The 26,055-nt window shown below is 37.4% G+C and overlaps 1 protein-coding gene across 7 annotated transcripts in view; it reads right to left on the bottom strand.

The window, feature by feature from the left end:
- Positions 1 to 26,055, bottom strand: part of LOC120633625 — a 45,051-nt gene that overhangs the window by 12,837 nt on the left and 6,159 nt on the right. For 4 of the 7 annotated variants that reach the window (XM_039903883.1, XM_039903887.1, XM_039903888.1 and 1 more), the window contains exons 2-19: positions 19,601 to 19,744; positions 17,218 to 17,922; positions 14,117 to 14,287; positions 13,181 to 13,346; positions 12,467 to 12,566; positions 11,510 to 11,740; positions 10,569 to 10,708; positions 9,943 to 10,078; positions 8,303 to 8,399; positions 7,577 to 8,227; positions 6,461 to 6,556; positions 5,748 to 5,838; positions 4,468 to 4,671; positions 3,773 to 3,906; positions 3,007 to 3,186; positions 2,653 to 2,754; positions 1,694 to 1,816; positions 442 to 605 (exon numbers count right to left, since the gene is read on the bottom strand). In XM_039903883.1, the coding sequence (XP_039759817.1) occupies positions 442 to 605; positions 1,694 to 1,816; positions 2,653 to 2,754; positions 3,007 to 3,186; positions 3,773 to 3,906; positions 4,468 to 4,671; positions 5,748 to 5,838; positions 6,461 to 6,556; positions 7,577 to 8,227; positions 8,303 to 8,399; positions 9,943 to 10,078; positions 10,569 to 10,708; positions 11,510 to 11,740; positions 12,467 to 12,566; positions 13,181 to 13,346; positions 14,117 to 14,287; positions 17,218 to 17,922; positions 19,601 to 19,699 (3,590 nt within the window). In that variant the 5' untranslated portion in view covers positions 19,700 to 19,744. The remainder of the gene's footprint in view (positions 1 to 441; positions 606 to 1,693; positions 1,817 to 2,652; positions 2,755 to 3,006; positions 3,187 to 3,772; positions 3,907 to 4,467; positions 4,672 to 5,747; positions 5,839 to 6,460; positions 6,557 to 7,576; positions 8,228 to 8,302; positions 8,400 to 9,942; positions 10,079 to 10,568; positions 10,709 to 11,509; positions 11,741 to 12,466; positions 12,567 to 13,180; positions 13,347 to 14,116; positions 14,288 to 17,217; positions 17,923 to 19,600; positions 19,745 to 26,055) is intronic. The other 3 variants (XM_039903885.1, XM_039903889.1, XM_039903886.1) reach the window with 2 other exon arrangements.

The following is a 26,055-nucleotide window of genomic DNA, read 5'->3' as shown; positions in this document are numbered from 1 at the left end:
AAGTAATTACCCTGTAAAAATGTTAAATCAAAAGAAGCATTTTCCATCAATTTTTTATTTTTCCATACAAACAATTTCAAAATATTTTAAGTGTTTATTTATGACAACCCTATTATTGAAGATAAAAGACCGACACGCGCATAGTACCTGCTATAGCCTACTACCTAGTAATTTAGCATGTGATGCTTTTTTTAAAACTATAGCAGTTATTTACTCAAAAACTATTAGGTTTTCGGTTTCACAAATGTCCCAGAGACGATACATAATGTACTTCTAAAGTCTGTAAAGCTAAAGTCTGTCTATATTATTTTGGTTTTAATTTACACGTTGTATACAAAAAAAAGGTTTCAACTTTAGGCAATTTCATAAAATACGTGTATCTATCAAATAAAACAATATTATAATGCGATGAAGAGGAATAAACAATATGCAACCGCTGACCTTGCTTTGATGGCTTTAGGACGTCTCGTGTGGTCGTGGTGGGTCATGTAGTCGCGGGCGTCCAAACCTTCGGAGTCTGAATCCGTGACTTTTTCGCCGCATTTGAGATCTATCTCTATGTTCGGAAGTGGTACAGCCGGCTCGTCTATCGTTTGGCTTATCTGCTGCAAATGTGAATGAAATTCGTTATGCTACTGTTGTTGTGGCATGGCCATACACTAAGGGGATTTTTAAATAAATTAAAAGAAAATAAAAAATAAATAATGATTTTATGACCATGAACACATCGCCATCTAGACCCAAAGTAAGCGTAGCTTGTGTGTTATGGGTACTAAGATAGCTGATGAATATTTTAAGAATGTAATACACAAATACTTATAATACACATATAACCACCCAGACACTAGAAAACATTCGCATTCATCACACAAACATTTTCCAGTTGTGGGAATCGAATCCACAGCCATGAACTCAAAGCAGGGTCGCTGCCCACTGCGCCAATCGGCTATCAAAATATTGTCCTATGCCGAGGAGAAAAATGTTTCCTGCCGATGCTAGCCGTGTTAGTATGGTATAGCTATTGACAACTTTTTTTTATTGTAATAATTGACGGACCAACCATATGACCCACCTGATGGTAAGTGGGATACCATCGCCTATAAACAGAGCACACTTGCACAGGACACGCAAGGAGCACGTCCTGCAACATGCCACTCCATCAATTTGAGGCGTAGGCGATAAGCCTAATATGCCTGTAATTACACCGGCAACCACGCCCTTCAGACCGGAACAAAGCATTGCAATAATGCTGCTTGGTGGCAGAAATAAACATACTTCCCGGACAAGCTCTGTCCAACAAAACCTCCTTCCACCTTGAACTTCCTATATATATTCCCTCAATTGCTTTATTTAAGCTATAATCAAATTATTTAGCATTATTCCACATAACTTTAGGCATTATAAATTACAGCTTTATAGATTATATTATATATTGCGGTCGCGGTATCATTCAATTCATTCAATCAATTGCGGTGTGTAATTCAATTGCCGCTGCCGAATTTCTAAATGCAAAAAAGGTAATAACTAAAAAAAGGAACACATTATGTATATATATACATAGATATATATTTACATATACATATTATTTATGTTTCTTTTTTTTAGTTATTACCTGTTTTGTGTACCTAACAACAATAAATAAATGAATAAATATAAAAAGTATTATTTTTCTATCATTCACATTAAGCCTTACCATTGGTTCATCATCGCTGAGCTGCGGTGATCCTACGTGGTTATATTGTGGTGCATTAATAGACATTTCTGCACCGCTTGTTGGTATACAAGGGTTCGGGCCTTCTGACGGTGTGCGAGGGCTCTGCAATAATTTTATTATTGGATTAAAGCAGGCGTTACTTTGCGGAAATCCATAATATATTATGAAAATCAAGCTTAATTTGCTATACTCCGCTAACAGCAGGAGAATCTGTATGGTGTAATTTATAATTTATTCAATCCTTATACTCCACACCAAACAGATCTTCGGCAATGTACCCTCTACGCACGTAAGACAAGTCTTAACAATTATTCATTGTAAAGTCAAAATCTCCTGAAGATGCACCGGTTTCGGAGCGAAACATGCGTAGAGGGTACATTGCCGAAGATATGTTTGGTGTGCCCGGTTACTTTTTTCGGGCAACAGTTAATGTATCCAATTTCTAATATTCATTAGTAAAAAATATATAGTAAGAAAATTGAATTAACAGCTTGGTGTTTAAAAAGCATCTTATATCGAGAGTCAGCGGCGCGGTGCGGTTGCGTTATCATTCAATCAATTGCGATTGTATACTTCAATTGCCGCTTCCAGATTATTAAATGCAGAAATTAATGTTTTAATTTTTCTGACTGGAAGGTAACTTTTTTGCTTAGAGTTACTGTAGATCGGATAGTTGCATGGTGTATTTATATCAGACTAATGATACAGTACAAGTACTAATATTGTTTATATCAAGTTAGCATGCGAAAGAAGTTACCTGCGAAACATTCGCTAACACTACAGCAAAACTGTCGGAATTTAGCGAAACCTGCGAACTATTCCCGCGGTATTTTCAAAATACCGAAACAAACGCGAGCGAAGTCGCTGACAACAACTAATATATGATAAATGACTTTCAAATAAAAAAAAAGTGTTATGTGATATTCATTAGAAATTACCTGTGGCACAGATCCTGTAGGATCTCTACTACTGGATGACTTGCGTCGATCTTTATTGCACCATTTCCATTCCGGATGTGCCTTGAAGTGGGCTTCTTTCACCTGTTGATAAATAATAGTAATGAATTTCAACCCATTACCTCCAATAAACAGTTTTGCTGATACTTAAATCTTTGTCTACGATCAATTTAATTATAGTAAGAACTCTGCCGTGTGCCATTTGCTGACGGCAGTTAAGAATTATTATTATTATTCTTATTCATGGTATTCGTTTAATTTTAATAACACCTTACACTGTACAACTGTAATCTTATTAATAAAGGAATTATGATTAGTAATATAAAATAAACTAACCTCACTGGCCAGCTCGTTGTACTTCTGTTTCTCCTCGGGTTTGAGGGAATACCACCATTCGCCTAATATCTTGCTGACTGTGCGGTTGTCTTGATTGGGATGTAACTGATGCACCACTTGACGGTGCCGTTTTGAGAATATCATGAAAGCATTCATCGGACGTCTTATGCGACGCTCCTTCTGCGAAAAATTTAAGAAAACCTTTTTCACCAAACTGTCTACGTAGTTATAGTTGTTGCATAGTTATTATAATGACACAATCATCATCATCACATCAACCCATTAGAGGCCCACTACAGACGGGTCTATTCCCACAATTAAAAGGTTATGTCCGTCGTAGTCCACCACGCTGGTCCAGTGCGGATTGATGGACTCCACACACCTTTGAGAACATTATGCAGAACTCTCAGGCATGCACGTTTCCTTACGATGTTTTCCTTCACCGTTGAATTGATATTGATCGTGATATTTTAATTGATACAACGTTTATAAAAGTTCGTGGTGGACTAAGGCCTTAACCTCTTCTGTAAGTTCTGTGTTCTCTTGCCTACAAAGGTTGCTTGTAAGAGATTTCCTGCAGCAATAAGACCGCCTTTGCATGTCTACATTGTTCACTGAAAACTCATTACTGTTTCTTTTCCTGTATGTCATACGTGCAGTAGTGTTTTTTCTTCTATTCTTATTGTAGGAGATGGATCTCATGGTCTGTAGGGGGTTGATATGATGATGATGACTAGAAAAACTGTTGAAAAGGCTGTCAACTCACCTTCTCCTGGCCGGCTGATTGCTGGTTGATTGAAGACAGACATTGCGACCGCCTGTTGTTATCGCCAGCGGTACCGCTGTCTTCACACTCGAACACCTCGTCGTCTTCGTCCGTACACATCGCCGTGGTGCCATCTAAAAATCGAAGTTACTACACAGCTTGTCTATGACAATGATGATACGTCTCAAAATGTAAAACTTGATAGGAGAGCATTTTTTCACTTTGATTTAAAGTCTTGCATACATACATGAAAACTCCCACACACTTAAAAGCCTTTATCTTACATATTCGGGAAATATCCTTGTATTGTAGCTGAAACATGATTTTTTTATATAAACTTTTATAATAAACTAACCTAATCGCCTTTTTTAGTTATTTCAAAATTTGTCGCAAATGAGAAATTGCGAAAAAATTTGTTGTAAAAAAAAAACAAAGAATTATTAATTTTAAAAAGGTGTTATTTTTTCTAATAAGGAATAGAGATATAATTAACAGTGTTGCCCACGTTCTTCGTCCGCGTTTATTACGTCTTTTTTCGTGGTGTAAAAAGTAGCCTATATTACTCTCCGTCTTTACAAGAAACTCTTTGCACAAATCAAGGCGCTTAGATACTTAGTTGGCAAGTTAGGACAAACAAACAAACAACCACTCTTTTGCATTTATAATATTAGTATGGATTTATTAACTTTTCTTACCTTCAGTCTTGATCTGATCCTCAGTCTTGATGTGCGGTGTGTGCGGCGTGTGCGGCGTGTGAGGCGTGTGCGGGGTGTGCGGCGTGCGCGGGGTGCGCGGCGAGGGGGGTGCGGGCGCCGGCGCCGCGGGAGGGGAGCTCGCGCGGAACAGCGGCACCAGCGACTGCCACGGAAACACCGCGTTGGAAACACCACTTGTTGATACTGTGGATAAAGTTGTTATTTTTTAATTATCATAATAATATTTACTGCGTTATACTTTATAAAAATAACAATCTATATATAAGCAAAATTGGATATGGAATGTTTACCAACAAAACGTTGCTTAGCAGTAATGTGGAGATATAAATAAATCATTTATTCATTCAATGACACGCAGATGTTATGAACCTAATGACAAATTTAGACATTATTTTTAATAATACTTCATATAAATTAATCAGCACGTTATAATATTATATATAATTATCTATATGTTTTAAATTTCATGACAATTAAAACAGTTTTAAGACGAATAAATCGCAGATTTCCGGGCTCGCTCTATTTGTATGCCAAGGAAATTTCACTACCAAGTTCAAAAAGGTAAGCGAGAAAAAAAAAATTGACGTATGATCAACAAAAGACCAAATGTTACTAATAAGCGAAATTCTATGATGAGTACTACTAGATAATATAGAGCTGTTAGACATGAAGTAATAATTAAAAATTTGTAAATTTGTGTTAGGCTTTTTTTCTTAGGTATTATGAACGCCCAGTGCTGTTCGTTCATTACTGGGCTTTTATCTTTCAGAAAACGGTGTTATACTAACAATTTAATGTCTACTAAAAAATGGTGATAAAATTAGAAGTTTTGATTATCAAAAGTGTTAACACCCTATACATGGTGGTGTTTGATTTATTTATATAAATTCCACATCGAGTTCCACACTATAGCACTTAATAATAAATTTTTATAACCTCAACTTATATTTTAATTAATATCTAAGAATTAGTAGGACGAATAACTTACCATAGTTGTCATACAATATTTCTAAATCTATAAATTCATACAATAAAACTTAATTTTGTGGCATCAAAAATACTTATTAAAAACCATTAATAAAATTAAGCTTTACTACGACTCATTATTAGATTGCATCCTAAAGGATTAATTGTTCTCGCAGAACTTAAAAAAACGAGAACTGCTATTACCAAAATAAAATGTTGAACAAACTAAAACAAAATTCCAAAATAGTATCAAAAAAATTTTTTTTTTTTTTTTTAATAAAGATGCAACTCACCAATAATAGCTGTATGAGAAGTGGGCGGAGGCAATACCGGCAGCAACTGACTCGGATGAACTATCACTGCACTGCTGTTTATGTTGTTGACCTAATAGAAAAGCGATGTTTAATAAATACACACTGCACATAAAGCTTATACCCAGCATGCTACCCCAGAGTGGGTTGGCGGAACTTTGGTAATTAAATGCAATTATAAATACCTATGTGACGATTATATATTATAGGTGGCAGGTGGTTATATATAGGTGGTAGAGTAGGTGACAGTCATGTTTCATAAGAAAACAAAGAATCCATTTTTTGTTCATTTTTATTTATGACCAGACAGTGTGGATGGATGGATTATGTAAACAAAGAGTAAGGGAGTGAATAATGAGTTAGTGACTGACTGAAATAAGTGGAAGAAGAGCAGGCAAAAAGAGTGGAGAACAGACAGTGTGCTGCAGGTTAAAAACTGGGAAAGCATAAAGCGGGAAGATAAGGCGTGCACAGAGTTTTAGCTAGGTATGAATAAAGCAGGAAGATAGCAGAAAGTGGAATAATCCTCTTTCGTTACGATTTACACATTTTTTAGGGTAGGCCGTGTTTTTGTGCATGTATGATATTCACTCCACTTAATGGATAGGGGGAAAGGCTCAAAAAGTGTCCAAAGATACAAACTTTACTTATAATATTAGTATATTACTATCTGATGAATTGTTTGAGTAACATACATGATCGCCGTTGTCCATACTGCGTTGTTCGGCTGGTGCGTGGTCGGGTTCATTGTTGTTCAACTGTTGAGGCATCTGGTGCTGTTTATGCTCTATCTAAAGAACAAAATAATTTTATTATAGTATGATTGGCGAACACAGCAGATGTTCCACAAATTCCTATAAACTGAGCAAAACTTTGCTGGGTGTGCAAGGAACCCGTCCTACAAGGGCCGCCCTTTGTGCATTGATCTGAGGCGTAGGTTTGAAGTCTCATGTGCTGGTAATAACACGGACAACCACGCCGTTCCAAATAAGAAATAAGCATGGAAATAGTATTTCCTCGGACGACCAATGTCACAAAAAGCTCTACTAGTGTCCCTGAGTATTTATCGGTTCACATCAACACCCCACTACAGAAGAGAAGAAGGAGTTAAGGCCGTAGTCTACAGACCAGTACGGATTGTCGGACTTCACACAACTTTGAACATTATGGAGAACTCTCAAGCATGCAGGTTTCCACACAATGTAACTCTCAAGCATGCAGGTTTCCTTCAACGTTGAAGCAAGTGATATTTTACTTGCACATCATTTAGAAAAGTTAGAGGTGCGTGCTGGGCTTCGAACTCGGCCCCCCGAAAGTGAAGTCGAAGTCCTACCCACTGGTATATCATCGCTTCTATTTACCATTTATTATACTATAATACCGCCCCAAAAAAATGAACAGGTTGGGGATCGCAGTAGATGGTAGTGATCGCACAGAGGTCACTATTGCCTGTTTTCCGTTGCAATCCCTCAGTAGCTGAGTACGAGCTAAACAGTAACTCGGCTGGGTGATAACAAAAAAAAACCTGGCTCAGTTTGTTGTGGGCTCTTCTTAGACCAGGGCGCGTTTGTCATAGCTTTAGTTTTAAGTTAACGAATGCATTTATCACAATCACCTAACATTAGTGTTAACATGTTAAATGTGTGAACTCTTCATAAGTGCCTGTGATAAGGTCTGACATTAATAAAATATTTTTTTAATTTGAATTTGTTATTTGAATATTTGACACCCACGGGAAGAGAAAGGTGGTGACAACTGAATCCCGATCTGCTTTGAACCATGCTACACGGTACTGTACGGTCTCAACTTACTTGAACGGCGTCAGGCGGTTCGTTTTTTATGAACACGATCTTCTTATCGAGCGTGTTCGACGGTAGCACATAGAACCTCTTCATCGGCTCCTTAACATCTGTCTCCACGAGCGACACTAGCCGGGCCTGAAGCGGTGCTGGCTTGATGATCCTCTTGTCCTCCAACAATCGAGCCTCGGAAAGCTCTAAAGGCCGCGGATCCAAACGGCCGATGTGTTCGGTCTGAGGCACGGAATGGTCCTCATCCTCATACTCCGAGACTCGTCTATTCACAAAATTTTCATGATTGTTCAACGGCGACGAGACCTCCGTCTCGCGTCTGTACTGATCCTGTATGCCGTTTCGTCGCAGCGGATTTCTGTATATGTGTTCAAGGTCGAAGCCGTTCGTCGTCGGCATACGATGCACGACCAAGTTGTGGGGAATGTCGTCTACTTTATTGCTACGTATCGACGCGATACTAGTCTGTAGATTCTGGCTGTTGATACTGTTTATTATGGAGATGCTCGATGGAAGGTTAAGCGATGATTGCATCGTTGTGGGAGCGTTTAAATTGCTCTGTATCGTGCTCTGGATGTTGAGAGACGGCTGGAGTCCTATCGTACTCGTCTGTGTGGACTGGAGCCCGGTGGGACCGTTGCGATTGTCTACCTGCAAACGGAGATTTACTTCTTGGTATTATTCTGTACTTTCAAGTGTATGACGCGGATTTTCAGCGATAAATACCTGATAGTGGTATGTCGGCGCCGGGGATACTCGTATAACGCTAGTCGCAACACTGCTCACGGGTGATCGGACTCTGTTCGGCCGCACTAATTCTGGCCTGTGTGGAAGCAAGAAAGTTTATAAGCCAAACTATGTATCACAAATCATGAAATGTTTATTTTATGGGTATATGTGCACCACCAAACTATATTCTGTATTTGGTTTTTCACCATTGGTTGCCTGGAAGAAATATCACTATGAACGGATAAGGCCGCCAAATTGTTATACTTTTCTTACTATAATATCTGTATATCTATACGTTGTTTTATTATACTTTTCTTTTTTATGTACTTTTTGTGGTGTGCAATAAAAGTAAATTCATTACATCATACCTCCTCCAGTCCATTTTCTTACTTAAAAGTCTTTTCATTACTCTTAAGTGTAAGGTGCGTTTAGTTTATCAAAATAAAAAATACTGTAAAGAAAATTCATTTTAAATTTATGTTTTTTCTATTTTAAAGCTTTTTAGTGTATATAACATATACTCAATAAAAAGTTATGAAAATATTAAATATAAGAAAAAACAGAGTATAACATACTAGAAGCATTTTGTATTAAAAAATTTGGAATTTCTCTTTTTAGTAAACAATAAAAGTGTAATTATTAGTTCATTTCTATTTGTTCTGATAATAATGGTTATAAAAGTGACAGCGTAGAAAATGCCCAGATCAACAGACTAAAGTTAAAATAATTTTTAACAATGCAAAAAAGCATCATACGATTTTCAATACATTTAAGTAAACCAGCATTTCAAACTTTGACGGCCGAGTGGCGCAGTGGGCGGTGACCCAGCTTTCTGAGTCCGAGGCCGTGGGTTCGATTCCCACAACTGGAAAAATGTTTGTGTGATGAAGATGAATGTTTTTCAGTGTCTGGGTGTTTATCTGTATATTATAAGTATTTATGTGTATTATATTCATAAAAAAATATTCATCAGCTATCTCAGTACCCATAACACAAGCTACGCTTACTTTGGGGCTAGATGGCGATGTGTGTATTGTCGTAATATATTTATTTATATTTATTTAAACTGCTAAAACGAATCCATATGGTCAGAGCACACTAAGGGCATTTTAATCTGGACTCAACGTAAATTCATACTTAACTTAAAGTATAACAAGATACATATTCCTGTGTTACAGATAGCGATCGACGTCGTCTGCAGCTGTCTTTAAATTCTACTCATACATAAAATGTCTAAACTTCCGGACTATATATATACATACTAGCTTCTGCACACGACTTTGTCTGCGTGGACTTCAGAATTGGGTCTAAAGCTTTGCTCGTTAACAATTTTTAATCCTGCCAAAGGAACTTTTCGAGTCTGTATAGAAAGTACATGTCCTTTTCCATAGCAAAGGTGAAATGCATACCAAATTCCAAAGCGCGGCTTAGCTGGTAAATATATTTAAATGTTTCCTCGGGAACTACTTAAGGAATCTGGATAAAAGGTAGCTTATGTTCTTTTCCATGTCAAAGACTACATGCATGCCAAATTATATCCAAATCCGTTCAGCCGTTTTTGCGTGTTTGAGCAACAAACATACACACTTTCACATTTATAATACTAGTAGGATATACTAATGTATTATTGTATATACCTGATGAGATGATGATAAGTTGGTGCGTGCGGCGGTTGGGGAGAAGAGATCGGCACGAATACGTTTCCGCGCAGCACTGGGGACCCGCCAACTGGAGAGGCTCCCGGGCTACCCGACCGCGAACTGCCCAGCGATACTGGATACACAGACGTACATACAGTTTAAACTAATTGCAAGGCTAGTTGGAAAGGTGGTGGCCATGGAGGAAAACATCGGAGTACACCTGCGTACCTGAGAGTGCATATTTTTTGTATAATATTAGTTTCATCATATCAACCCTTTACCGGCCCACTAAAGGACGCTGGTCTCCTCACACATTGAGAAGGGGTTAAGGCCGTAATCCACCACGATGGCCCAGTGCGGACTGACGGACATCACACACCTTTAAGAATTTTATGGAGAACTCTCAGGTATGCAGGTTTCCTCACGGTGTTTACCTTCACCGTTGAAGCAAGTTATATTTTGATTGCTTAGAGGCATGTGAAGTCTACCAATCTGTATACTGCCATTCTTTTAAAGAATTAAAGTATTGATAAAAAATATTTTCAATGTTAATTATAATGTTTAAAAAATTTACTATGAGATTGTAGACTGGTAATTTAAGTATTAACACAGAAATAACTAACCCAGCATATTAGCGGCTTCTGTCTCGTCGGGATCGAACCTGCCCGTGACCCGGTAGTTCGGTGGTGTGGTATCAGACTCCCGGGACGTCTCATCCCCTTCCACGCCCGTGCCGCTCGACGACAACGACTTGCTGCTGCTTCTAGAACAAATGTGGTTTACAACAGGGAAAATAGTATTTCTTTTAATAGTAATAATTGACGACCTACGCATTGTGTCCACCTAATCATAAAAAAAAATTACTATTACTATTGGAAGGTAATAAGAAATGTGGCTAATACAAAAATTTATTTTTCTTGTTGTTTCTGTAAACAAGTGATTGTTCTTTTTGATAAATACCAGAAGTTCATAAATATACAAAGAAGGACAGGTAAGTTTTTTCAATTTCTCAAAATACGGTATACATGTATCTGTGGGAAAATGTTGCTTAGCTGCAGAAATGAGTGGTGGTAATACTTCTCCGGACGAAATGACATTGAAGCTCAACTACAGTTTTTTATCCTAAACGAATAAAGCAATAAGCCTTGTATTTATTAGGGGATAAATGTCCTGCACACGTTTCTAAACATTTCAGCTTGACATAAAAAAAAACTCCGGGACATATCTCTCTTATTTGACACCAGGCTATGATCTTATAACCACATCGACTTTATCGAACCGAGATTTTAACACTACAATCTTTTCAAATGTACCAGGCCACTATAAAGCAAAGGCTAACGAAAAGTATAAAAATATAAAAACTATGACGTTAGTGGCATACGTGAAAATAAAAGAAATACAATCTGTCCTTCTCTCTCTCTCTCTCTCTCTGTCACGCAATAAAAGGTGAGGTTAGTTCTAATATCTGGATTGATCCTATTTTGGACTTTGTTTAGTTGGCAATATATAATGATTGTGACAAACACAATCATCAGCATTCATTAAAACCAAGAAATCAGCTTACCTTTGCTGCGGCGTATGACCAGATCCTTGCGCCAATGGAGTGTTAGAAGAGCGAGTGACTCCCCTGAGGGAAAGGTGTCGCGAACAAAAGCCTCTCCTTTGACTTTCCTTCGTGCAGCCATCCTTAGAGCAAAGTCGTCGCCATTGCTTGCCGTTAAACTTCTTCCGTATACCAGTGGGCGTTGATACCACGTCGCCTTTCTTGTATTTGTGCGGTGTTGCCGCTTGAGATCTAGAAACGTTCAATGGTAGGTACATTTAAATCCAATGAAGACTAAATCGGCCTATAAAATATATAACTCGTTCTTTTCAGTAACCGAAAAAGAGCTCTTTTTGCAAAAGTAGGACAAATCTGAACCTTAGTTTTAGAAAATGGTTTATTTTTTGTTAATAATTGAAAGACCTTTTTAGAAGAGATTAATTGAAGACGTTTTTTAAGTAATTAAAATATCACTTGCTGAGAGTTCTACATAATGTTTTCAAAGGTGTGTGTAGAGGTAACCAATCTGCACTGGGCCAGCGTGGTGGGCTACTGCCTTTACCCCTTCTCATTGTAGGAGGGGACCCGTGCTCTGTAGTGGGCTGATAATGGGTTGATGTGATGATGTTGATGATGAATTGAAAGACCAAGCGGATAGCCCACCTAAAACTATCGCCTATAAATAAAACAAGACTTCAAAGGGCATAGAAGACGAAGAAGAACACTTTACTCCACGCAAACCATAAAGGAAAAGAGACAGTAAGAGGTTTGCAGTAAAGAACATATTAGGCATGCAAAGGCAGCCTTATTACTGCGAGTTATCTCTTACTGGCAATTTTGTAGATAGGACTTTAAATACAGCTACAGAACGGAATAGTGCCAAGAGCAAACTAATATACATCCATAATATACTGCTAAATGTATACATACACAATAAAAATTAGCATGTAAAAAGAGAGTCCATTGTAGGTGACTTACCTAGGAGTGGGGGGTTGAGATCGTGGTGTGAGACTGCCTTCTATTAGACTGGACGTACTGCCTCGGCTTTGCAAACTACTTCGTTTGCTGTTATTGCAATCTGTACAACAATTTTGGCTTAATTTTAACATACAATAAATGGGGTAAATACTACAAAAGTAGCTGCGGCCCCGTGAAGTCGTTCGGTTCCTTTGTTATGACTTGAATGAAGGAAGATATTTGGTGTAAACATACAATAATGTGCCTGTGAACCGTGAATTTTATGTTTTATCCAAAAGAAGTCTATGTTACTTTCGTTCTACTCTCTCTCTATGCCAACAATTGAGTTTATTGTTTGCGTAGTTAGGGCGTAAACTTAGCACAAGCAAAGTAAGGACCATAGTACATGGTCTGCCTGCCCACAATCGAATAGTCGTTTTCGAGTATTAAACCGGATCGCCAAAGTAAAATGGACATAATGACAATAGTTTTAGAGTCGCAAATTCTTCTATGAACGTTCTGTCAAAAGCCCGAGCCATGGTATTGTAGGCAAATTTGAGTTTTAAATCAAGAAACAGAAGATCCATATTACTCCGATGTTCAAGTATTTCCACGCTCGAAAACGACTCCACGCTTGCGAGCGAGCAAATCTCGTACTGGTTATCTACATTCACTTAATTTGTTTTTCTTTTCTAAATGTAACGAGTGTAACCTATTTTCTGTCACGAAACTTACCCATATGTGAGTCTGTCGGAAACATGATATTTTCACTGGGCAGATCGTCATCACTCTCGCCGTAGTCGTCGAAAGGTCGGGAGCCGTTGGACAGAGCTCCAACGGTCACCATCTGGGAGCTAGGCATGGGCGATGACGTAACAAAATGGTCTCCGCCCAACGTGTACTGAAATGCAATATTTGAAAGAGTTTTGGAACATAAAATCTACACTGTTCGTACATCTATGTGTCAAAAAAAGATGTTTTCATCTCCCATCGTCATTAACTCTACAGTATCATCGTAAGCTCAGAAAACAACAAATGAAACAAGTGCTGAAGTTAGATACGTAGTGACATTTCTGATTTTTTCGGCTACCATTCTATTTTTCTTTGTTATATACTTCAACTAGTTATTCTACTACGATTAACCTGCAATTGGGACTTGGGAGTGCGTTCTAGACCTTGGACTGAAAGTTGATTGAAGTCATAACAGAGTCTTTAATTAATCGTTCTAAAAAACTAAACAAACACGCTCGGTGTAAAAAGAACAAACTAATTTCTATCTTTTAGTTTAGTTTATTCATAAAAGCGTAATTTATGAACCGTCCGAAATTTATAAACTATTATTTTTATAACAGAAAAAATAATCGGTTACCCATTCATCATCAAATTTGTTATTATTAGAGAAATCGGCTTAAGATAATAGTCAGAAAATAAAATTAACATTATTCCTATACATAAAGATTATATGAATTAAAAAAAATCTTATTTTGCAAATTGAAAAATGGAATAATCTTATTAAATTTTTTGTACTGTCATCGATTCTCAATATATCTCCACTAAGTTTGAACGAAACCACAAACGTTTGAAGATGGTCAAAATCAAGTCCAAAGGAGAATGTTACAAACATACAGATGAAGCTAATACAAAGCGTGTGAAAACTAATTTTCAACTTACCGGCACAGAAGACATATGCTGCACCCTCATATTGTGCTGCGTCAACAAGGCGGGCGAGGGGTGCGACCCTGCGTCCTCAAGCTCGTCCACCCAAGGGGGCTGTAGGAGACGAATGTCCGGTCGCTTTACTTCCACCATCTCCTTGCAAATGTTGTCACCGTCTGTCACCTGCTTGCAACGGTTATTTGTTTTGTTAAAATAATGAAATGGCATTCGAACAAATCATGATTGGTGTACAGTGGCGTGCATCGAGGGTATGCAGATGATATAAAATGAAGAAAATCTCCAGTGCGAGTTATAAAAAACTTAAGGATAGGCTTTGTAAGAGTTACAAAAGGCCTACCCTTAAGTTATAAAGTACTGGAGACTTTCTTCATTTTATATCATCTGCATACCCTGTACATACCCTCTTTGCACACCACTGATGGTGGACCACCTTGGGTTGGCAAGGCCTTCAAAGTACAAGTTTTACTCGCTCGCAAACGAAGAGTCGTTTTCCAGCATGGAAAACTCGAACAACGGATTAAATAGGACCTTATTAATATATCTTTGAAGCTCAAATTTGGCTAAAATTCTTTAGCTCTGACTTTTTACAGAACGTTTGTAAAACAAAACACAGAAGTACCGGATTTGCGACTGTAAGATGAGTTACATAAGGTTAATTTTAGTTTGATATGCGTAAACGACTCCTGGATTACGAGCGAGCAAATCTTTGTATTACCAAATATTTTAATTGCTTGTTATTGATTGATTATTTCTGATCAATAATAGGTAATGTAATGTATTAGGTCAAGGGCAACAGATCAAAATCGAAGCGTTACGAGGGGCTACTATCATAAGTAACACACCGCCTTCATTAATCATTTATTAACAACAAATTGAAATCAACGCTCTAATAATATTAACGAAAAGAATACCTCACGAATTTGAACAAAAAAAAAGCCTTTCAAAATCTAGAAGGCGGAATACTTTTTGCGCTTCACAAGGTCATTTGTACAAACAGCTCTTTGATGCGTTCCGGCTAAGCGCCTAAGAGTCAGTTTTCACCGAAAGCCTTTAGACTTAGTACAAGAATTTGCTCGCTCGCAATCTGGGAGTCGTTTTTGGCATATCAAACTCTGTATCGTCAAATTAAAATGGACCTAATGTCACTCTTTCTAGAGTCGCAAATCATGTACTTAGGATTTTTGTTTTGCAACCGTTCGCTCAAAAGCCCGAGTTAGGTAGAGGCCGCACTACGGTTTTTTCCAGCGAGCGGTTAGCCGCTATAACCGCAAAACCGCCCGAGAATCACACACTACGATTAAAAACCGAGAAATTGCTTCCAATTTTCGCAGTATTGAAGATGGATTTCAAGAGAGCAGTATGTATTGTTGCTCTAATACTAAGAAATAGAAAAAGAAGACGTCAGCGTAAATTTCGCAAATATTGGGTCCAAAGTTTATTTTTCTCGTTTCTATCACTATACTGACGCAAAGTAGTATCATACAAAGCTGGTCTTTTTTGTACTTCCACTATGATTTTTTGGGATAAACTTTCATATTGTGGATCGTGTGAAACAGACTCTGACTCGGTCGACGACATAGTTACAATAGCGTAACCATACAACCACTCTTCACGGCGGTCTGCCGAATACTGGCAAAAACCGCCCGCGGTTAACGAGATAGTGCGTGCGCGCTAAGTAAGTTCTATGGATTACAAATTATAGCACGGTTTTTACCCGCGAGCATTTTGTAACATTCCACGGTTTTAAAATCAGTCGCGGGAAAAAACCGCAAGTGAGGCCGTAATGCGGCCTAGCACTTAAAGCGTTGTAAGTATATTTGAGCTTTAAAGCAATTTAAATAGGATCCATTTTTTCCGATGTTCAAGTATTTCCGTACACGAAAACGACTCCTCGATTGCGAGCGAGCAAATCTTGTACTAAGGCTACTTAGGGCATGGTGAGATGGCAGGAGTTAGCCGCGTTAGGTTTATACACGGTGATTTATTTTAATAAAATCATTGAATAAACTTAACTAAAATTATATTTGTTTGAGAATAATGACTAATGGCCCTGGAAATGTGTCTATTTTAGGGAAAAATTTAAGGAAAATTGTAGCGCAAATAAAGTAACTGTGGTCTAATCTGTTTATTTTAATATAATTGATTGGTTTTCATTGATGTAGACAAAAATTGATTTTCGTTCCATTTTCGAATATTGGAGAAGCAGGCGTTACTTCCATATCACGTTCTTAAAGTAATTTTCTACTTTACAAAGACTAAGCTAAAAACCATGCCATTTCCTTTTAAATTTTTTAAGTCTGAAAATTTTTAAATTATTTTAAGAACGTGACATGAGCGGCCAGTATTAACTAGTTTTTTTAAATAACCAAAATTATGAGTAGTGTGCGTTTATGGTATTTTTTATTTACTTCCAAGTTTTTAATAACTTCTTGAAATTTAATAAAAGCGTACCTACATCAAATAAGATAAAATCTCTCAATTTCATTTAGCAGCACACTCAGAATTTTAAGATCATGCCCTGCCTCTTCTGGATAGTTAAGCTATAAAAGATCATTTCAGAATTTACACAAGAAAAAGTTATCGGGAGTCTAGCTATTACCCACATGCGCCTTAACACTATGTACTGTCTCTTTCTTTGTATTGTGTCTTTGTGTTTTGTTGCAATAAAGTTTTCTATCAATTTATCTTTTTTAATATCGGATCGAAAAGCACCTGCAAAAGTGCTTTTCTCATGTAACAGAGTGGAGGGAATACGTCGAGTTATTACTCCACCAATAAGATCAAGAGATGATCATTTTACACGCCACCTTTAGATAGTTGGGTGTGTATTTTACTAGACTTTTCCATCTTCTCAACTTTATTATTTATTAATTTTTATTATTTGTCACATTCACCATATTGGATACACCATACACCACTACATACCATACATTAGACCTCATTATATAAAACTTATAATTAATTTGAAAGTTTAATGAGAAATTAATTAAAATATTAAAATAATTAATTAAATTAATTGAAATGTTAAATTAATTAATTAAATTAATTGAAATATTAAATTAAATAAATAAATACGAATTGTGTCGCCAACTCACCTTAACCCTGATCCTAATAGGCGAACTGAGCACTTCAAACACAAGTCCTTCAACAAACACATTTTGCACACTTTCCCGGCTCTGGTCGGTAGGTCCGGTAGTAGTCCTAATAACACACGGGGACCCTATCAAAAGATGACTGAGCTGTGGACTCGCGTCACTAATCACATCGTACTTGTTCCCACCAAATATGTCACTGTACTCTATCACCTCGTTTTCCTGACCGTCCAGTTCCACAACAACTTTGCAGCCTTCAGCTTGGCGTATCACCCCTGGTACGTACAGCCCGCGTTGCTTGGCCAATATCCGGTGGTCCCGCCATTCGGATAAGTTAATGTTTGGATAGTGGAAGTCGTGAGGCGACGAGCGTTGGACGATTGGCGATGGTTGGAGTATCGTCGTTTGGTATATTGGCGGCGCGTACTCTATCGGCGGCGGTGCTGATACGGAAACTGTAATACAAGTTCTCTCGGGTATACTGGACATGCAGTTCCGTTCGATTTCCTCTAGTTCTGACGGATCGAACTTCCTCTTCTTGGGTAGATTCCGCACAGGTGCCTGTGGTGGTGTGTGCTGCGTTTGGCTGTTGCTACTGCTCCCATTTCCTGCGTTAGTTGGATTTGCCATGGCTATGTTTGGCGTGAGGTTGGTCGTGGATTGTGACAAGCTCACCGTCCCGACACTGCTGATTACAGATGCTGGTATCTAAAAAAAAAAAAGTTTTAATTTATAACGTTAAGTCAAGGTTGTTAGTTATAATTATGTAGAGCGATTCGGATGGAAATTTTAATATGTATTCCTATTTTATTCTCTGATTCCTGATCTAATAGGAAAAAAAAACATGTCGATCTATTGCTCTGTGAAAAAATAAACACAAATGTGACCCACGGGAACCGTTCATTGTCTGGAATATAGGCAATTTTTTTTTTTTTAATAATTATACTACGACAATACACACATCGCCATCTAGCCCCAAAGTAAAGTAATCTAAGCTTGGGCCTAAGATAACTGATAAATATGTTTATGAATAATATACATGAATACTTATAAACACTGAAAAACATTCATGTTCATCACACAAACATTTTCCAGTTGTGGGAGTCGAACCCACTTCAGCTTCAGACCCAGAAAGCAGAGTCGCTACCCACTGCGCCAATCGGCCGTCATCTTTTGTCAATACACTATTGATTAAAGACAGATTTAGCTGTCCTAACTTTTATGAGGAACCATCCATCCAAACTTTTCCATTAATAGTAATAATTAATAGTTAATGAGCATAGTATACATAGACTTCTAAGTTTTTTATATTTTCAATATAGAACGGAATGTTGCGGTATTGCTTTAAAAACTCTGTATTGATCGCCGTAATTACAAAGTTAATGCAGACTAAGGAAACGCCAGCTCGTCTATCGAAGATAGAAAAAAAAACCTATCAAGTCCTTGGCAAAGGTGTGCAGCATTAATATTGAATAGAAATCGATGCATTACTTAGCATTTATGGTACCGCACTGCGATAGCATCATTCACGTTGAAGACAGAGTTTAACAAAATAATAATCAGTTGGTACTTTCTTACTAGGTACGAAAACGTAGCGTAAATGTAATCCCTAGAAAATGTAGACTCTATAAGGAGGCTGCGGAGATGCCGCTGCATTTAATCTGTTCCTGCCCCTCGTTGATGCATAAACCTGGGTTTATGCATCAACGCGGGGCAGTCTTTTGGGGCACTCTTTTGGGGAAGCATATAATACAACCAGAGGATGCTAAATTTCTTCCAGCAAGAAAAGTGCTGCTTCCTTACGGCGACCAATGCTTGCTGGGAGATCTAGACAGCGGCGTCACAAATAGATCATAGCCAATCGACGTGACACCAGGAACCAGGCGAACCTGAGCCGCAAGCAGAAGAAGAAGAATCCCTAAAAAAGACCTACATGTCCAAGAAAGGCGGTCGTTTCGTTGGATAATGATGATGATATGATCATGATGACTTCCTTACTGCTCTAGAGGGTGGCATGGCCCAGTGCTGGTTTAGTAACGTTGCTCCAAGTCTGTTTTCGCATTGTTGAGATTTAAGAAGTTATATGGCATTTTTCTTTTCTCCGTGCACGTTGGTCTCAGATAACCTTTAGCAAGAGTCGCAGTTCATTACCTACGTCCAGTTGCAGTTCATCACCGTGCCGATACCAAGCGTCGCTCAAAAATTGTAAGTTGAAGCATCAATGGTCATAGTAGCTGCTTATGTAGGGTAGAGTTGTTGCGAGCGTTAGTTTGGTAATCGCCTGGGGATGCGCTAAACAAACGTTGCGAGCCCGCTACATCGCCTCGCCGGTACCACGCGTCACTTAATGCTCGCGAGGTGAAACATCAATGGTCATCAAAATTACCTGCTCATCGATGTCAGGGTACAGGTGTTGCGAGCGGTAGAGCGGCCGAGGTGCGGTCGGCTGCGGCTGCAAAGCGCCGCCCGCGTGAGCCCGCTGCATCACCCTGCCGCTACCACGGGTCGCTCATTGCTCGTGAGTAGAAGCCTGAAAAAAAAAATAAGTTAAGTCACTCATTCCAAAGCATAAAATTGCTTACCGAACAGGCCAAAATGGCGGAACGGATGTGGATAAAATTTAGCACACAGTTAGATCATAGTCTGAAATTGCAGAAAGGCTACTTTTTGTCTTGGTAAAAATTACGGTACCCGTGGGATAGATTTGTGTTTATTTTTCACACAGCCAGAGATCAATACGTTTTTTGGTTAGTTCAGTGGTCAGCGAGAGTTAATTCAGTAGGTATTATTAGGGTTTTATACGAGGTACAATGCAGTTAGATGGGCAGTTGTTAAATACGATTTGTATGGAATCGATAGAACGCCATCTAGCTACAATATTGGAAAACCGACAGAAAAAATGCAAAACCAAGTCAACCCGGGCAGCTTGCTTTGCTACATGACAATATACACAAAAAAATATAATAAAATTTCAATTCTGAGAAAGAGGAAAACCGATGACTAACCTTATTTAATAATCGTATATAAAATAAAATAAATTAGACAGTAGATGCAATGATTCAGCTCAATTGTTAACGATAATTGAACGGTATGGAATCGTTTAATAACAAGTTAAATAACCAGAAAATGTTTTTTTTTTTTTTTATAAAAAGGGTTTGTTCAACTCTGAACATGTCACCCTCATAGGTTTACACTTTGTTGTATCTACATGTACTTCTAACTACTCTCTACGCCGCATTGTTATATAAATCATTTTGTATAGCATTCTAGCCTCTCGTGATAACGGAGAAGCTAGAATGCTATTACAAATACCAATATTCATACGTTCTAAATTAAACTTATTAAATAAATTTGTTCTTTCCACCTCGTTACGTACACTCGTTAATGGAGGAAAAGTTTTTTCTTTTATTCCCCGTAGTCTAGACTGATGGATGTAAAATTAGATAGTTAATATCTCAAGGTCTCGATAATCTAAGGGATCGCCCCAGGTATGATCGAGACCGTCGCCTCGCAACCGATAAATCCTAAATGTTTCCCTGACCAATATTCAAAGTGTTACTAAACTCTTTGAATAAATCACACAGGAGATCATTAAGATCTCATCCTGGAGATTGTGCGCCGTTTACAGCAAATGGGCTGTGAGCCCCGCTCTTGGCATCACCAGGCCCAAAGTTTGTGCACCACTGCAATGCTGTCAGTCTAATGGCCACTTTTGGTCCGGTAATAACCAGTGGGGGCTTTTTGACGAGGCAAAGCCTATTGGGAAGTCGTGATAGCCAAGTTGGTAAGATTTCGTCTTCACTTTCGTGGGGCCGAGTTCGAATCCCATCGAGTTTTAAAGATGTTAAAATATCACTTGCTTAAACGGTGAAGGAAAACATCGTAAGGAAACCTGCCTGAGAGTTCTCCATAACGTTCTTATGGGTGTGTGAAAATAGGAAAGGCAATGGGCCACTGGGCCAGCGTGTTGGACTACGGCCTTAGCCCTATTCTCATTATGGGAGGAAACTCGTGTCCTATAGTGGGCCTATTTATTGTTATTGTGTTGGTAGAGTCACTGCACACAGACAGACTTGACGTTTCAAAAGTGCTTTTATTAGGCCTACTTTAAATAAATGAATTTTGAATTTTTTTGCATTTATTATTGATATTATTATTATTTATTGTTTTAAGTTTAAAGAAAAAGTTCAAATTGTAATTTTAGGTTATGTATTTACAAAAACATACTTTACAATATAAAGACGTCATATGAAACCATGTTATCCATATAATAATATCTAATCAAAACAAATTTGGCACCTTTCTGAATGACGCTTATCAGGTACGAGTTTACAAACGTAAATACCTAACTACCTTATTTAGCATTCACATCAAAATACTAAACGTCTGATAAAGCTATCTACATAGTATCAACATTACTATAGATATAAAGCAACGACTTACTATATAGAACCTGACATAAATTAACATCGTCTTATTGCCTGTGGAAAGTACAGAAATCCTTTGTGGAGTTGACTGCTTAGAATTGAGATTTAGATGGTACGTAATTATAGACTTGCCAAAGCAATGTGTTATAAGCTAATTAAAATGAGATTACTCTATATAATAATAATGAGTAATTAATTTCCTAATTATGAAAAAGTATACAAGCAATCAGCTCAGCTTTCATCTGCTCTCAAGACTAAAATCATTTTTAGTCAGCAGATGAAGCGAGGGAGTTAATATTCTAATAAAAAGAGACAAGAGTTGTCGTTTCCAACGTGCCTGTAAAGTAGGCATAATACGTACATTGTGTAGATATTTAAACACAGGCGTATATGAAAATTTTCCAGTAGTTGCTCTTAGATGTGAGATAGCTATTCTGGTTTAATTCGAAATAGATTGAGCCTGGATCAATAACCTGAGATAAACGGATGGCCCTTTTAACAAGAATGACATTCCCAACCACATTTTGCTAACTGTTACCTAATACTGTCCAGGAGGTCATAAAACTTTACTTTTATTAATCAGACAGTAACCCCTTAGGAGGCCTTAAAAATTAAATTAACATAACGTCGGAATATATTTACTTTTTCACGCTCTGTCATTCGAAAGGTGCTGTCCGGAAGGAAGTGGTGATAATATAAGCCCAGTGGTTAGAATGTCAGCTTCACTTTCGGGGACCGAATTCGAAATTCGGAAAGTGAAGCTGACATTCCCCACCAGCCCGCCCGCTTTTCTAGGTTTACTAAGTTATGTGCGTTTTGAGCAATTAAAATATATTACTTGCTGGGAGTTCTTGAGCCCAGTGCGTGGTGGGATTCAAACTCGGCCCTCTAAAAGTGAAGTCGAGGTCCTACCCACTGGGCTATCACCGCCTCCATGAACGCATATTACTAATTATTTATTTTTATACAACTCATATTGATTATTTATTTATTTATTTATTTATAATGGACAACCAACAGTAGATACATTATTACTTGCTTTTTTTTAATCAGTCACATAGTATATGTTCAACTATTTACAGGTTATTACAGCATGCATTAAAATATAAAAAGTCATTCCTATAAATTATTTACAGTTAAATCTTAGTCTGTTAATATAAACCTTTAAAAGTATAAACATAAAAATATTTAAAGCTAAGTTACAATTAATAATTTCATTAGTTTCATACGATTGTAATATATAATAGTACTTGTGTTGTACAAATAGCATAGCAATGGCATTTATCATAAGAGAATTCACAGGCGAATGGAATCAACGTTAAACAGCAATTAATACCAGCTAATAACTACAGGTACCTAGGTACATAAAGCTAGTAATTTATTTTTATGAAACACGAAACGAAAGGCTTGCCTTGCTTAGCAACGAAAGGGTGGGACCGTTCTTTTGTGGTTTTTTTTGCAGACTTTTTTGCAAAAGGGGCGGCGGAGACTGGAGTATTCTTGTATGCCTAATGATAATCAAATCGATATAACTAGGATTGCACGTGCTATTTGTAGAATGGAATTCCTTTGTCTATACTTTATATCTTTAGTATGTTAACAGGTGATTTTCAATCGTCATTGGGCATGGAACATTTATCCTTACAAAAATTTATCATCAAGACTATTTAGAGAAACTTTACCCTTTTTATCATATATTGGACACATAGGTAGTTCGGGGGATAATTTAAAATTAAAATATCGCGCGCCTTTCCGGGGAAGTGTAATTTGGTAGTAAATAGATTACCTATGTTTCTGCGTTGCTATCGCTGAATAGCTATGCTACATGAAGTGTTGATGGAGCTAAAATCGTTATTTTAGCCCAGAATTCTTTCTTTCTTTCTAATATTAAACCTAATGATGCAATTAACGATCAATCTACCTATTATATATATTATATAAAACGAATAGGTTACATTGCATAGCCATAAACCACAGGATATATCAGACTAAAAGGCATACAAATACCTTATGTCCTAGGGCTTTTAAAATATGTATAAAATTAAAGCTTACCAAAGCAAACATAACATAAAATCGGACCCCTTTTCTCCTTACTACGTAGTAAGTAGGTGATCTCTTTTAATTCTAGATAGGTAATTTCATAATACACAATTGAATTGGAATTAGTTATTCGCAGAACATAAAGAGCTAAGGCAAGTTCCAACATGTCCATTACACACTAAACTGACCACAATCTTTGTATTGGAATAGGACTTGCGGCGGCTACAAAGAATTTTGAATTTAATTGTGATTTTCTGGAAGACTATTTCAAACAATGATTTAATATGTTACTACCGGTTTGAATTAGGCGATATTATAACAATAACTTGTTTTGTTTTCGTTTCATTTACACTAGAAAGAAAAATGGGAAAATAAATATCAGATTGGAAAAAGATGATATAAATAACGACAGCATAACCACTTATCCTATGACCTATTGACGTAAAGTTACGAATAGAGAAAATTAGGTCTTTAGTATTTTGTATATTGTGTTAGCGCAATCTACTCGTAAGAAAGAACAAGAAACTTTCTGTCTAAAAATAACTAATGTGTGCGAAAAATATAATAGGTTATGTGTGCAAAACCACTATTCTGTTCAGGTTTATTTGACACAAATACATTTATTGTGGCTGCAGCCTACCTACTATTAAAAATACTAATCTTATATACATGAAGCTAGAGTCAACGGGAGCTTTTAATAGATTGTGAGCGATTTTTACTGTCACATGCACTCTAATCACAAACCTAATATAAAACCATATATAGACGGTTACATCTTTGTGCGAGGCAGAAAATATAAGTACTATATTGCACGCGGATATAAGCAAACCTATAAACTTTATTGACGGACGAAGCAGGATGGTAAGTTGAAAACCATCGCCGATAAAACAAGGCAACACTTCGCAGGGCATGTACCTAACATGCCCTGAGAACTCCTACATATGCCGCTGTGTCCATGAACCTGAGGCGTAAGTATTAATTGACAATCGTCATGTGCCTGTTTACAGCGGAAAACTTGCCCTTGAGACCCTTGAGACCGGTACACAGCAATACTGCTAGGCGGCAGAAATAAGCATGGCGGAAGAACTCCCTCCAACGAACACTGTCACAAAAATCTCTACTACTACCTAACAAGCCTTCGAACAAACGTGATCAGTCAAGATAAGATAAATATATATATATATATATATTTTTTTTTTAATAAATTACATTTGAAGTATTTTTCATAGCATAGCATAATTTGTAAAATATTCAAACTTTTCAACCATAATAAATAATAGTTTAGACAGTGGTGAAAATGGGACAATCTAGAGCAAATATTAGAGCAAGTTAAAAAGGCCTTGATAATGTGCTAGCATGTTTATAAATCCTCACTTAGTCATTGGTCAAGGATAATTTACGAGATAACATACTCATCTAAATATTAGTTTGCGGTTTTGTCTATAGGCAAAAAATATTTATCAAGAATGTAGAACTTTTGTTACTGTTTGAGGTACGAAGTCTCGGGCAAGCACCTCTGGTTTTTTAAAACATTATTTGCTCTTTAAAGGCTCTTGTGATTTGTTCAAGGTTTTATATTAAAAGTATATGTGCATACCGATGATAGTCATAGTAGCGTTTATGTCTATTTTTGTCAATTGGATAAACAAATTTCAGTTGTTTTCTCATAAAACGCACTACCGGGCATATTACCGGCCCACGACAGGGCATGGGTCTCCTGTCTCCGAAGACAAGGGTTTACGCCGTAGTTGACCACGCTGGCCAAGTGCGGATTGGTAGAAATCACACGCCCTTAAGAATATTGTGAAGAACCGCACCGTTTTCCGTCATCGCTCAAAAAAGGCACATTACTCGGTAAAGTAGAGTTGCGTGCCGAAGACCGAAATCGTTCGCAGTGAAAGAGTAACCGAAGCCATACCCACTATCGCTTTACGATATTATTATATCAAGCACACAAGTAATCAAGAAAAGAAAAACTTTATAGTTTGTATAATAGTTTTCCAACAGTACCTACACATCGTAATCCGACCTCTCATAATCTCTACCATATACTAGCAACTTCATCTGCGTAGTAATTAGATAAAAGCCCAACTACTTTCTAAACTATTCGGGGCTTTTAGTCATAATAAAAACGATACAAGTTTGCGCGTATGAAATCCCGGGCAAAACTTGTCTTAAATTATAAGTAAAGTTTAAATCCTCAAAGATATTTAAGTCCCCACAAAAGATAAAGCTTGAATAAACTACTGACGGATAAAGAATGTGAAGCCATCTAAGTATTACTTACAAGGATGCTCAAATCCGGGAAACCCGAAACGTCGAACATATGGCAGGCATAATTTTACCGGTAACGTGACGTGCCTCGATTTTCCAT

This window comes from Pararge aegeria, chromosome 22, assembly GCF_905163445.1.
Source record: "Pararge aegeria chromosome 22, ilParAegt1.1, whole genome shotgun sequence".
Lineage (NCBI taxonomy): Eukaryota > Metazoa > Arthropoda > Insecta > Lepidoptera > Nymphalidae > Pararge > Pararge aegeria.
This window is presented reverse-complemented; position numbering and strand designations above follow the sequence as displayed.